The sequence below is a fragment of the Camellia sinensis genome, chromosome 12 (assembly GCF_055761805.1).
Source record: "Camellia sinensis isolate YWXY chromosome 12, ASM5576180v1, whole genome shotgun sequence".
NCBI classification, from domain to species: domain Eukaryota; kingdom Viridiplantae; phylum Streptophyta; class Magnoliopsida; order Ericales; family Theaceae; genus Camellia; species Camellia sinensis.
Window position 1 is genome coordinate 114152941 of NC_138972.1, and position 12571 is coordinate 114165511.

At 34.3% G+C, this 12571-nt stretch overlaps 2 protein-coding genes across 3 annotated transcripts; one reads left to right on the forward strand and one right to left on the reverse strand.

Annotated features, from left to right (window-relative positions):
• Positions 1–516: 516 nt before the first annotated feature.
• LOC114299323 (NADP-dependent malic enzyme, chloroplastic-like) lies at positions 517–2901 on the forward strand. 2 transcript variants are annotated; one of them, XR_014347079.1, is made up of 7 exons: positions 517–531; positions 1345–1576; positions 1949–2020; positions 2111–2194; positions 2330–2428; positions 2598–2645; positions 2770–2901. XR_014347079.1 is itself a non-coding variant. In XM_082899647.1 (6 exons), the coding sequence occupies exons 2-6, from the start codon at positions 1976–1978 to the stop codon at positions 2842–2844; spliced, it is 351 nt and encodes a 116-aa protein (XP_082755773.1). In that variant the 5' UTR covers positions 1096–1576; positions 1949–1975; the 3' UTR covers positions 2845–2885. The 2 variants fall into 2 exon arrangements, 1 of the variants encoding a protein (XP_082755773.1); XM_082899647.1 differs by lacking the exon at positions 517–531 and having other exon boundaries at positions 1096–1576; positions 2770–2885.
• A 2447-nt stretch (positions 2902–5348) lies between these two features.
• LOC114293589 (wee1-like protein kinase) lies at positions 5349–11038 on the reverse strand. Its single transcript, XM_082899648.1, has 10 exons — positions 10543–11038; positions 10232–10292; positions 10085–10151; positions 8731–8976; positions 8251–8318; positions 8024–8133; positions 7912–7952; positions 7668–7816; positions 6599–6952; positions 5349–5729 (listed from the first exon to the last, which is right to left on the reverse strand). The coding sequence occupies exons 1-10, from the start codon at positions 10779–10781 to the stop codon at positions 5625–5627; spliced, it is 1440 nt and encodes a 479-aa protein (XP_082755774.1). The 5' UTR covers positions 10782–11038; the 3' UTR covers positions 5349–5624.
• Between the last annotated feature and the right edge of the window lie 1533 nt (positions 11039–12571).

Here is a 12571-nt window from a genome sequence, read left to right on the forward strand (position 1 = left end):
CCAACTCATTTGTGATGTCTCCGAGATAGCAGATTAAAACATGGGTGTTGAAAGGTAGAGGATTCTGAAGATGAAGACAAAAATATACTACACTTTTTGACTAGTGTGGACCCCAAAATGCACCTGATTTTCCCTTTTTCACCATCAGATGCTGATATCTACAAAGGAATTAAGCTTTTTAGCAGTCTGCACCTTGTAAACTCAGTAATATTTGTACCTTAGAGGTCATAACTGTTTGACATGTGTCACTCAATAAATACCCATCATGGTGAGAGACAAAAATAAAAAATATTAACAATGATTAGTATAGTTTTGTGTTGTCCTAACATCAATGTGCAAAACTGGTATAGTTTTCCTTTGCCTTGTATTAAAGCAACAAATTCTGGAATGGTCTAGTCTTGTAGACTTGCTCCTCTATGCAATTGAAGACATGCATTCTTGCCCTATACCTCATATATTTTCATTGATTTTCATGCAGCAGGTAAGGCTTCTAGAATTGATAAGGTATCACTGTCCATGTAGGCATGCAAGGTTGCTACTTTTCAGTATAAGAATAATCAGCTCATGATAATTGATCAAATTAATTGAAAGAAAGACGCAAGTATCACCTTAATCCACACTACCAGCTCAGGCCATCTCTTTATGGTTGTTTTTTGGTAGCCTAATGCTAGGCTTCATCTCAATGTTATATTTTATGTCATCTCACTTCTCATCATATTCATCCTTTTCTATTCTATAATTTAGCACCACACCTTTGCCTCATCTTTTTTCACCCTTCATATATTTATTCAAAATAGAAAAAGGTAATGTTTTACATGTTTCCAAAAGAAAAGTTTGATATTGAGTAATGCTTCAATTGGTGAGATGCCTCTATCTTCATAGTGCAATACTTTTGTTGTAATCTAGATTTGTTAAATTATAAAGCAATAAATTATATTTTTTAATTATTACAATGATTTCTTCATATCTTGATCTATTTAAATAATGTAGTATATAATTTGTTATTATATATACAAGTAGAATTTGTGTGAATATTAGCAAATTAAAAAAAAAAAGTGTCATTTTGTTTCCCAAAAAAATTATGTATAAAAGCGTCATGGATTTGGATAGTAATTTAGAAAGAGAAAGGAAAAAGATTTCACATTTCTTTTTCATCTTTTCCTTTTTCATTTCTAAATTCCTATCTAAATATATGAGGCCGGGAATATCTCAGGCCGGCTCTGGGTGTGGAACCTATGCTATTGGTATAATGTTGCAACCATGTATCTTATTTTGCAGTTCCAGGCCATCTGGGCTGGCTGCTTGTGGTTGGCAAAATGTAGTAACAATGTTCTTATTTTGCAGTTCCATGCCATCTGCATTGATCCGTGGCTGCGCCAGCAGGGAACTTGTCCTGTCTGTAAATTTAAAGTCGGATCAGGATTGCACAACAATGGACAAGGCGATGCTTCCTATATGGTTTAACAGACTTACAGAGACATTTGTAGCTGCTTATAAAATCACATATACAGCCATATACCCTTGAAATGATTCAGAAACAAGGGAATTCTTTAGACTATAATCAACTCTGGATAATGTATGTATCAATTGGTTGGATCTAGTCTGTGCCGTCTATAAAGTAGCTAGCTTAATGGGTGAATCATTGTTCATTAAAACCATTCAAATGCTACTGATATGATACATCATGAATTTTATTTAAAATTAACAATCAACTAAAACTTAGAGAAGTACTTGTTGATTACCATTTCTACAAGATAATATAAGGTCTCACCAGGTTTCCTTGGTCAGATATTGTAATGTTGACTGTCATAGTAAAGGTTGCTACTTTTCAGTATAAGAATTGATAAGTTGCAGTTTTATTATGCCAGCTAGTTGTCTCAATATGATGTACATGTTTATAGGATTTAGTTTGTATATTGTTGAAGTGTTTTAATTTTTTCCTCTCCAGGAATATGCTGAACTTCTGCATGAATTTATGACTGCAGTCAAGCAGAACTATGGGGAGAAAGTCCTCATTCAGGCTAGTCACCTTCCCCTAAATTACAGGCTTATGTTTTTATATAGTCATTGGATAGTTTTCAAATTCTATACCTTGACCTATATTATGCAGTTTGAAGACTTTGCAAACCATAATGCTTTTGATCTGCTTGCAAAGTATGGCAATACACATCTTGTTTTCAATGATGACATACAGGTAAATGATTGGGGCTCAGTAGTATGTACATTTATTTTTTGTTTTCATTTTTCTATTTGAGTGAGCTGCTATGTGCATTTGCGTGGGTTTGGGTGTAAAGTATTTTTAATATTTGTGTTATTTATTTTGTTCCAGGGGACAGCATCCGTGGTCCTTGCAGGGCTTATGGCAGCATTAAAGTTAGTTGGGGGAACCTTAGCCGAGCACATATTTCTATTCCTTGGAGCAGGAGAGGTGTGCTCTTACTAGTCTTCCCTGAAGATTCCATTTAATAAAATTTGAATTGCTATACTAATTGAATAGGATGTTCGGCGTATATTCCCCATTTTTGTAATTTATTCACTCCCTCACTGACCAACTGGTCATATTTTTTTTTCTCACTTCTGTCACTTGGTTGATGTAGGCTGGCACTGGCATTGCAGAACTCATAGCTCTGGAGATGTCAAAACAGGTGAGAACTTACAATGTTATTTTCATTTCCTACATATCTTATCTTTCAGTTTCTTGCAAAGTTGCAATCAGATTACAAAATTAACAAAACATGGTGAAAGTTTATACCTTAATTTTTTATGCAGACTGAAGCCCCATTAGAAGAAAGCCGCAAGAAGATATGGCTTGTTGACTCAAAGATAATTAAGGATACAACCTAAGAAGGATGGACATGGACACGTTAACATGGAAATTTTTAAATATTGAATAGTTGTATTGTGTCGAATGTTAATGATTCAGTTAATTTGAATGATGCTTTAAAATTATAGGTTTATTATGTATTGAATGAATTATTAGGAATTACATGTGTATTGTTTTCCTGCTTTGGCGACCAATTTATTTGTCGCGACAAATAAATAATTTTTTATTGTAAAAAATGACAATTGCCGACCAAGAGTTTTGGTCGCAAAAAATACATCTATTGCCGACCAAAACAGCTCTTGGTCGTGGAAACTCGCTTTTGCCGACCAAAAGTTTTGGTCATGAAAAGTAACAAATGGTGACCAAATTTTTTGGTCGTGGAATGTCACAATTGGCTACCAAACTTTTTGGTCGTTGAATGTGATAATTGGCGACCAAACTTTTTGGTCGCGAAATGTGTCAATTGGCGACAAAGATATTTGGTCGGGAAAATCTCACTTTTCGCGACCAAAGTGTTTTAGCGACAAAATGAATTAGTCGCGGTAATTAAATATTTAGCGACTAAAAATTTAGTCGGCAAATCCAACTTTTGCCGACCAACCAAAATTTTGGTCGCGAATTACTTTTGCCGACCCTCAATTGGCGACCAAAGTAGCGACCAAAAAAATTGGTCGCGGATAACTTTTGCCGACCAAAAATAAGCTTTTAGCGACCAATTTTTTGGTCGGCAAAAGTGTTAATTCTTGTAGTGTATAGATCTATTGATAAATGGATATTAATTTATTTAATTTCAATAGATAAGAAGCAAAATGTGACATCACCTACGAACCTTTTCTCTGTTGGGAACTACCAAGATATGAAAATGGATAGCATCATCATATGCTCAATATTGGTTGCCCTAATTTGACTACTATTGATTTGTCGCCCAAACTACTTTTGCTGGTTAATTCTAGTCACATGACATGTTTATAAATTTAGATCCACAACCATTTCTATCAATTCATTTTTCCAGTTTATTTATTCATGTGGTTGATCTTAAGGTTGGATAATTATTAATAATATTACTTACTGTTTATTTTTCCAATTAATTGTTACAGTTCTGAATCTTCGGATCAACTCTCCCTCCAAGAATGCTTGGTTTGTGGTGGAAAAAAACCTTTAAGGCGCATGCGAATAATGAATAGTTTCTCCATGTGATTTCTAGCATATTACGATGCCATTTAATGCATGTTTTTAATTTTTTTTTTTTTTTTTTTTTTTTGTTCGTAGTGAAATTTTTTTCATATTTCCATTTTATTTTATTTTTTAGATTTTTTAGATCCATTTAATCTAAATACACTTAAAAATAAAATATATGTTCACAAATATATTTTATTTTTTTAGTGCATCTAAAGTAGATGCATGTAAAAATAAACCAAATCAAGCCTTAAATCCTATCAAATGTGGTCGGCTGCATGAATCATTATTCTCCACTCGACTCTATCCAAAGCATTTCGTTAGTCAAATTAAAGAGATTCATATCTTTATTTACTACACTAGTCCACGTCAATGTGCGTCTATCCCTTCTTCTAACACTACCATCTACTATTATTGTATCACAATTCTTTACTACTGTCTTTATTAGTCTCCGTTGTATGTAACCAAACCATTTCAATCTATTTTTTCTCAACTTATCTTCTATCGGTACTACTCCTACCCATCTTCGAATATATTCATTCTTAACTTTGTTTTTTTAAATTTTGTCACATATCTATTTTAACATCTTCATCTCAGCAACACTCATCTTATCTACTTATTATTTCTTAGTTGCTCAACATTTCGTCCTATATAACATCACTGATCTAATAGTCGTTCTATAAAACTTTCATTTTAATCTAATGGATATTCGTTTATCGCACAATACTCTAAATGCAATCTCATACTTAAACCACTCCGCCTTAATTTTGTAAATCACATCCGCTCCAATCTCCCCACTCGTGATAATCAATCATAAATAACTAAAATGTTCACTCTTAAATAAATCTTGATTCTCAATCTTCACTTTTCTGCTTTCGTTGTAACTGTTACTAAAATTACACTTCATATTCTCTGTCTTAATTCTACTTATCCTAAATCCTTTAGATTCAAGTGTTTTTCTCTAAATTTTCAACTTAATATTAACTCATTCTCTAGTCTCATCCGCTAACACGATATTATCCACAAAAATCATACACCATGACACATCATCCTAAATATTGAGCGTCAACTCATCTATAATTAAAATGAAAAGATAAAGACTTATAATTAATCCTTAATGTAACTTTACAATAATTAGAAATTCACTCATCTCTCCAACAAGCGATTTAATAGTGGTCATCACACCTTCATATATGTAAAAATAAAAAATAAAAAAACTTAAAAATAATTTTTGAATTTGAAAATTGAAACCCAAACAAGATGAATTTAATTCTACAAACACATCCAATTATAAAACCGAACATAGAAAAATAGAACCAAGCCAAAAATCAATAAATAAAACAATAGAGACATAAAAGGGACTTTTCAACTAGCAATGCATTACCAAATTATCAGGAAAATACAACACTCCTCCAGTTGCTATCTTCTTTTATACAAAACCAGCACACCATCCAAAGGGGAAAATTTGGTGCAAATACCAGAGAACCAATGTAATGTAACAAAACTGGGCCATGCTCAATCTTTCTCAGCATGGCCGTCTTGCTGGACTGATAGACAAACTGGGCACATCATAACTTCTATGCAGCATCCATTCCAGCCCCTGCCAAAATCTAAATGTAGAAAACTAGCTATAATGGTTTTTTCCAGTCCTCTGGTCCCTGTCGAAAATTGGATTTTTCACCAGTTCTTTGGCAGAAGGTCTCCGAACCGGATCTGGGTCTATCATGGCCTGATTGGATTACCAAATCAACAGAATAAGAATCAGCCATGCTCATGCAACCACATTGTACAGTAATTACTCTGAACTAATTTTCTAGTAGAAATGAGCAAATATATAGGTGCTGGTTGGCAACGTTTACAGTTTGCTGTTTTTTGTTTATAGAAAACGTAGAACATGATAATATTTATTTTTTGGTAAAGATGAAAACAAAAAACATGTTTAATACACGTGTTTTAAAAACAAGTGAAAGGGGTGACCGGCAAGGGGTGGTGGCCGAAGGTGGTTGTCAAAGGTCAGAGGTGGTTTCCAATTGCCAATGGGAAGTGGTTGGTGGTGGCTGGATGTGGTTGCTGGTTGTGGGAGGTTATGGCTGAAGGTTAGTATGGGACAGTTTGTAAACGATTTTTTTTGGAAAAAATCAAAACAAAAACAAAAAGCTTTTTTGGTAGACAAATGTTTTCAAAACATATAAAAAGAAACAAAAAAACTAAAAAAAATATTTGGTGAATTGCCAGAGGTGGGTTGGCCAGAGGTTACCAGAGGGGGTGGGCAGCAATGGAGGGTGGCCACTGGCCAGCAGTGGGTGGTGCCTCCAAGTGGAGGGGGAGGGAGGAAGAAACAAAAACTTGTTTTCAAAAGAAGTGAAAACATCTTTTTTAGTATTCTTAAAGTTTTGAAAATTTGGAAAACCGTTGCCACTTTTTTGGAAATTGAAACAGTCACTAAAAATGTTTTTGTTTCCAGTCATCAAATTTTTTTAAAACAAAAACATTACCTAACAAGTCCTAACTGTTTAGAAGCAACCTAGGGAAGAATGCCTAAAGACAGTAATATTTATTTTTGAGTAGTTTTTAAGATGCAGAAAAGAAAAAAATTACCTTGAGTAAGTTTTGAAACTGCACTGAGTGGCTGGGAAGGAGAGGCAATTTTCCTTCCCTGAGATTCAAAGAAAGATGCCCTGATTCTGGCAATGCTGACCCTCTAATAAGCTCATAGATGGCAGCTCCTAAGGAGAAGATATCAACTTTGTCAAGATGATCATAATTGTCATTGAGTATTTCTTGGGGCATATAACGTGCGTCGCCTTCTTCAATTGGCAGGGTGCTATCAAGGAGAGTTGCACACCCAAAATCTCCAAGCTTATAAACTCCATTTTTAATATAAATATTATCAGGCTTTACATCTAGGTGAGCTATCCCTTTCTCATGTATGAATTGAAGTGCCTTGGCTATCTGCACAAATTTAAAAAATCTTACTAATTTGAATTGACATGCAATTGCCTGAATAAGAAATCCACAAGTCCCGTTTGGTAAAAACTGAAAACACCTACCGACTGGTGTATTCAATAATTTTATTTTGAGTAATAACATACAAATAGAAAATTCATTCAGAAATACAAAATGCTGATGTGGACCTCACTTCAAAACCAAACACCCATTAGGATGCCTTTTATTTAGAAGAATAACACTGTCACATCATTCTTCTAGTGTTTTTTTGTATGAATAGAGTTTCCCTTTTATTTTTATTCTGCAGAAATAAAATTCGTATTCCCATTTTGTTCCCAGCATTTCAGAGCACAAATCTTTATTTTGACTAGCGTATTCAAGCAAAAATTGAATCCTTACTAGAAGGTCAGGGTCATTGCAAAAATAAGAATAAAATCTAAACTACATCATTCCTCAACTTCCTAAAAATAATAGAATGATAAAAAATGTAATGAAAGACAAAATATCTCCAAAATTAGTATACATGGTAAAGTATTAGGATATCAGTTGATTTGGACTGTTTGATTCTTATGTCATGTAAAAGAAGAAATCTAATGCACTTCAGGAAGTTCTGTGAATTGGGTGGTCCAGAATTGTTCTAGTAGACTGATTTTGGCATATATAATTTGACAGACAGACCATTTTTCAAATACAAAGCTCAGATTCCACAAATCATACTAACCTGATATATTATTTCCAACACCTCCCCCTCTGTGGATAATTTAGAAGGTTTTCTAATGGATAGACTGTGATCACAGAGCTCCATCTGGATAAATAGCTGCTCATTTTCAAACCAAGAAGAATAGTATCCAACTATGTTTTCATGGAATCCTGCAAAGAGGAAATGCAAATTTAGGTAAAGGACAATGCTTAACGTAATATTTACAAAGACAACAGGAAAATTAACAAAAGAGTTATATACAAACCTAAAGCAGCCAAAGCTTGAACCTCCATCAAAGCTTTTCTCCTGCAAGAGTTACTTCATGAACAAATTGCTCAAATAGAGGGTATTGACATTTGTAAGCATGGAAAAGGTACCTTTCTGTATCCTGATGTAACAGCCTTGTGCTTTTTTTCACTGCATAAAAGCAACCATCAATTCTCTTCAAGACTTTGAAAACACAGCTGAAGTTTCCATTACCAATTTGCTGGAAACAAACAGATTAACAGAAAATTACACAAGTGCTAGAAGCCTGAAAATGTGGATTATACGCACAAATATTTCATCTGCAAAATCTAAGAATTTGCTACAAATTGAAATGTACCTCAATTTCATGAAAATCTGTCCAATAGCGTGAAAGGCCATCTCCACCAATAATGGTAGGAAGAATACCTACGGAGTGAAACTTGATGAGGTTAGGCAGAGTCAACGAAATAAGGATTCTGATAAAACAACAAAACCATGTTGAATCCTACCTACCCTTGCCCCCCTAAAAGCCCTCCTCATAACTCAGTCAATGGAAAGTAACAGGAAAATAAATGGCCTATGCTTTAGGATTTAAAGCATGTCTTTGGCTTACTATATTCTCCTAAAAGTTGCATAATATGAGATGCCAAGTCCAGCCTATTTTCTAAAAACATGACTTCCCAATGCTAAAATAGCAGCTAGATTATATCATATCAAAAAGTGTAGGATTATTATATAAACAATACCTAGAACACTAATGGCTATTTTGCAATGCCATTTCAAGAAGAAGGTTCCCCAAACAAGAGAAAAAAATTTAAAGAACCCACCAAACTTGTACCTGCACACTTTGACCTTTGATTGCCAAAGGGATCTATATCAGTTTCTGAAGCATCCTTTTGGTATGGGTTTTTTATGCATGGAGGAGGCATAACTCGACAACGTAAAGCTACTGCAGACTGTGAAACATAACTATGATTCTTTTGAGGTTCAGTTCCTATTGCTTTCTCTGTATTGATTTCATCTGTTCCAAAAGTATCTTGGGCAAGTTCTACAACTTGTTCATGGCAAGATAAATTAAAACCATCTGAAAATCAAAGAAAAAAAAGTCACGCAGGACATTAAAAGTCAGAGCAGTGCATGAAAATGCAATAGATCATGTAGTAATAATTAATGCACATGTATTGTAAAGTGCTGAGGTGAAAAGGAAGCTGATCAATATTAAAAACTCTAGCAGTAAGAAATGAGCAAGTGCAAATGCCTATCACCAGTTCCATCGAAAGATTTATTGTGCCCAGATCTATTTTGCTACTTTAACTTCAGAAAAAGGGAGCAGAAAAAGTGCCTCTAAATGGACTTTGATCATAAAATACCAACCAATGTGAGTGGGAATTTTTGAGACAAACATTTAGCTGCCATGCTTACAGAATACTTGGTGGTCAACAAATAACATAACATTTTCCGCTGTTCAAAAAAAAAAAAACTTAACAAATAACATAACCATCAAAAAAAATGTGTGGGTGAATTGTGGAAGCAAAGTTGTTAAGATGAATGCATGGTGGTACAAGAAAAAAATTCCAATAAAATATGAATGCATTTCATTAAAGCTTGCATTAGCACCTACTACAAGGGCATGATTTGATTCAGGTTCAAAGCATAGCCAGAACAGGAAGAGGGCAAAAAAGGGCCCAAGTTGACATGGGGAGAAAGACAAAAATGACATGGAAATTAAATGAAATTATATAACACTAAATGGAAAAAACAACCAAAGAAGAAAGAAAGAAAGAAAGAAAAAAGGGAACAACAAATGAAATGAAATTATAACACGAAATGGAAATAATGACCTAAGTTGACACGAGAATAAAGACAAAAATGAATTTGGGGTGAAATGAAATGACATTAAATGACAAGAATGAATTTTTTTTTTTTTTATGATCATATGCTGCTTTCCTACCATTATGCTTCACTCTAAAGGGTATGGCGTACTGTAAGATAGGCCATCATTATCATCCCTCATCACATCCATCATAAGATCAAGTTCAGTTGGAGACCACAGCCACAAGCAATATAATTGCTTCTTTACTTAAATCCATTTGTAAATTTAATTCAAGTCAAACACATGAAATGAGATTCTTTCAATTGAACTACCCATGATAGAAATTAAAGCTCAAGCACACCACAACAATCAACCTTACCCTGCCTTTGCCTTTTGCTTTTGACAGTTTTTATTTTCTCTGGTGACTTGGGACAAGCAATGGTCTCCTGCAAAAAAATAAACATTAGCAAATCAGCAGCAAAATCCAGATTTCGAACAACATTAACGGTCACTCTTCAAAGATCACCTTGTTGCAATCCAAACTGTTTGATATATATTGACCGTCCGGAGTGATATAATCAGGAGTGCTGCATTCATAAAAACAAAAAAGTCGGAAGAGTTATCTTTACTCTTCAAGATGCATCTTTTAATTGAATATTGGGCATTGCAATTCAGTATAGTTTACACTAGATCACTTGAGAGAACCCAAAATCAAATGCATGGTTTTCGCGATTGTAGTAAATTTTAGTTATTAAATTGAGCAATCAAGACACCCTAATTTGAAATCTTTTGTACATGCTTGAAATTGGAATCGAATAATAAGAAATTAGAAGTTACCAAAAGAAATCCTGACTGAGAATGAAATCTTTGTCGTCTACATTGGAATCAATGTCGATATCGAGAGGCGGTGATGAAGAAGGAATTATTGAATCTGCGGATTGAGCTTCGGATTCGAGGAGACTCTGGAAGCGGAACGAATCAGATAAAGAGATAGAGAAGGAGGATTGTTGGAGAGGCTTGAAAGAGACATGCCCTAGCTTCTGAACTGTCAAGTGTCTCGCCACTGAACCCTTCATTCTCTCCTCTCTCTCTCTCCCTCTCTCCTGATATTTTTGGAATTTGGGGGGAGAGAAGAAGAGGAGAGTGGCATAAATAAAGTTCAAAATTGCGCGGGTTTTTCTTAGTGGGTGAATTTTGAGTGGCTCATGTGCTACTGGGGTTCAGATGTTACGGTGCAGTCTCGCTTTCTCAAGAGGCGAGTTGAAATGAATTTCATGGATGAATCTAAACCGTTTAATGGAAGTCGCGATTTGTTTTCTGTATTGTTCTATCTGATTGCAGTACTCCTGCGGTTCAGATTATAGTTTTTTGAATAATGAAGCAATGTACGCAAGCTTTTCTCCACTGTGGCTGTAAAAAACTTTTTCCGAGGTAGTGCCACCGTGGGCGTAGTGTAACAAGCCCAAAATAAAATAAAAATGGCAAAAATTGCCAAAAAATAATAGTAAATAAGTGAAAAGATTAGTATAATGTCCCTCTTCTATTTTTAATAATGGAAGAGATTTACAATAATATTTTCTGATGTTTAAGGTCCCTTAATCCTACACCCATATATTACAGAGAAATTTGATTTTCTCACATCAAATCTCTCTCTATCTGTTCGAAACCTACCAAACTCAACATACAAACCCAGAACCAATCCACTCTCGCTCTCTCTCTCTTCTCTCTTCTCTATTCTCTATTCTCTATTCTGTTCATCTGCCCAAACTAAACCTTAGCCTACTCACTATTTGGATCTCGTGGTGGCGATCTTAGAAGATGATTTGAGGAGTCTAAACGAGATCTACCATCATCACGTAAATAAGACCAAGTCCGACACCAACCCCATCTTCGGCGAGTTGCCGAAGAAGCTTCCAGTGAAGATTCGGAAGTTGGCGAGCGTCAAGTCAACTTTCGCTCACTTTGAAGAGGACGGATAAAATCTCGACGAAGGCTGTAAAAGATAAACAGGTTGATACAAAGGCTGATGATTTCATCAACAGGTTCAGGCAACAATTGAAGTTGCAGAGGCTGGATCAAACAACAAATTTAAGTCTGCATCAGGTAGGGGATCAATTAATTTGTTCTTGAGCTTCATTTTTCACTTAGTCCTTTTACATGATTATTGCTGTTTGTACAGTAATCCTGTTTTGTCTGGATAGATTAGCTTTTTAAAAAATTAACGAGAGATGAGGAATAAATGAAATTCTGACAATAAAATACCAGCTAAAATAAATGTCTTCTTTAAACCCTATTGTCTATATCATTAGAATTTGCATCAATTGTTTCAAAGCTAAATGTTGTAACAAGTTTTATGTGTTGTACAATCTTCACTGTATTCAAAGAATGGATTAAAGAAATGAGAGAAACTATTTGATTACAAAAATCAAAACAATGTATAAAAATAAATAAATAAAAATAGATTATGATTTTGTTTTAAAAGTAAATAAATAAAAACAGATTTTTATTTTGCAACAAAAACAAAATCATAATTTGTAACAGGAAAAATAATTAAACAAAAAAGTAATCAAGGTGCTTACCTTATTATTTTCTCGAACAAATTTTTGATCAAGTCCAGTGTTTAACACTGTATCCTTAAGACAAATTCGTCATCTCCACGCTACTTTCAAATTATGGACATCTATCTTCCAAGATAAAATGATCAACAACGAATAATAACAACACTACAAATTATTCGCACAACGAACACACTTTGTGTTTATACACTTTCTTACAGAAAATTAATGCAACAAAATACAAAGAACAACAACAAGAAACAATAACGAAATTAGAGTGCAAAATCCAAATGAGGGACTGCCAATTTATA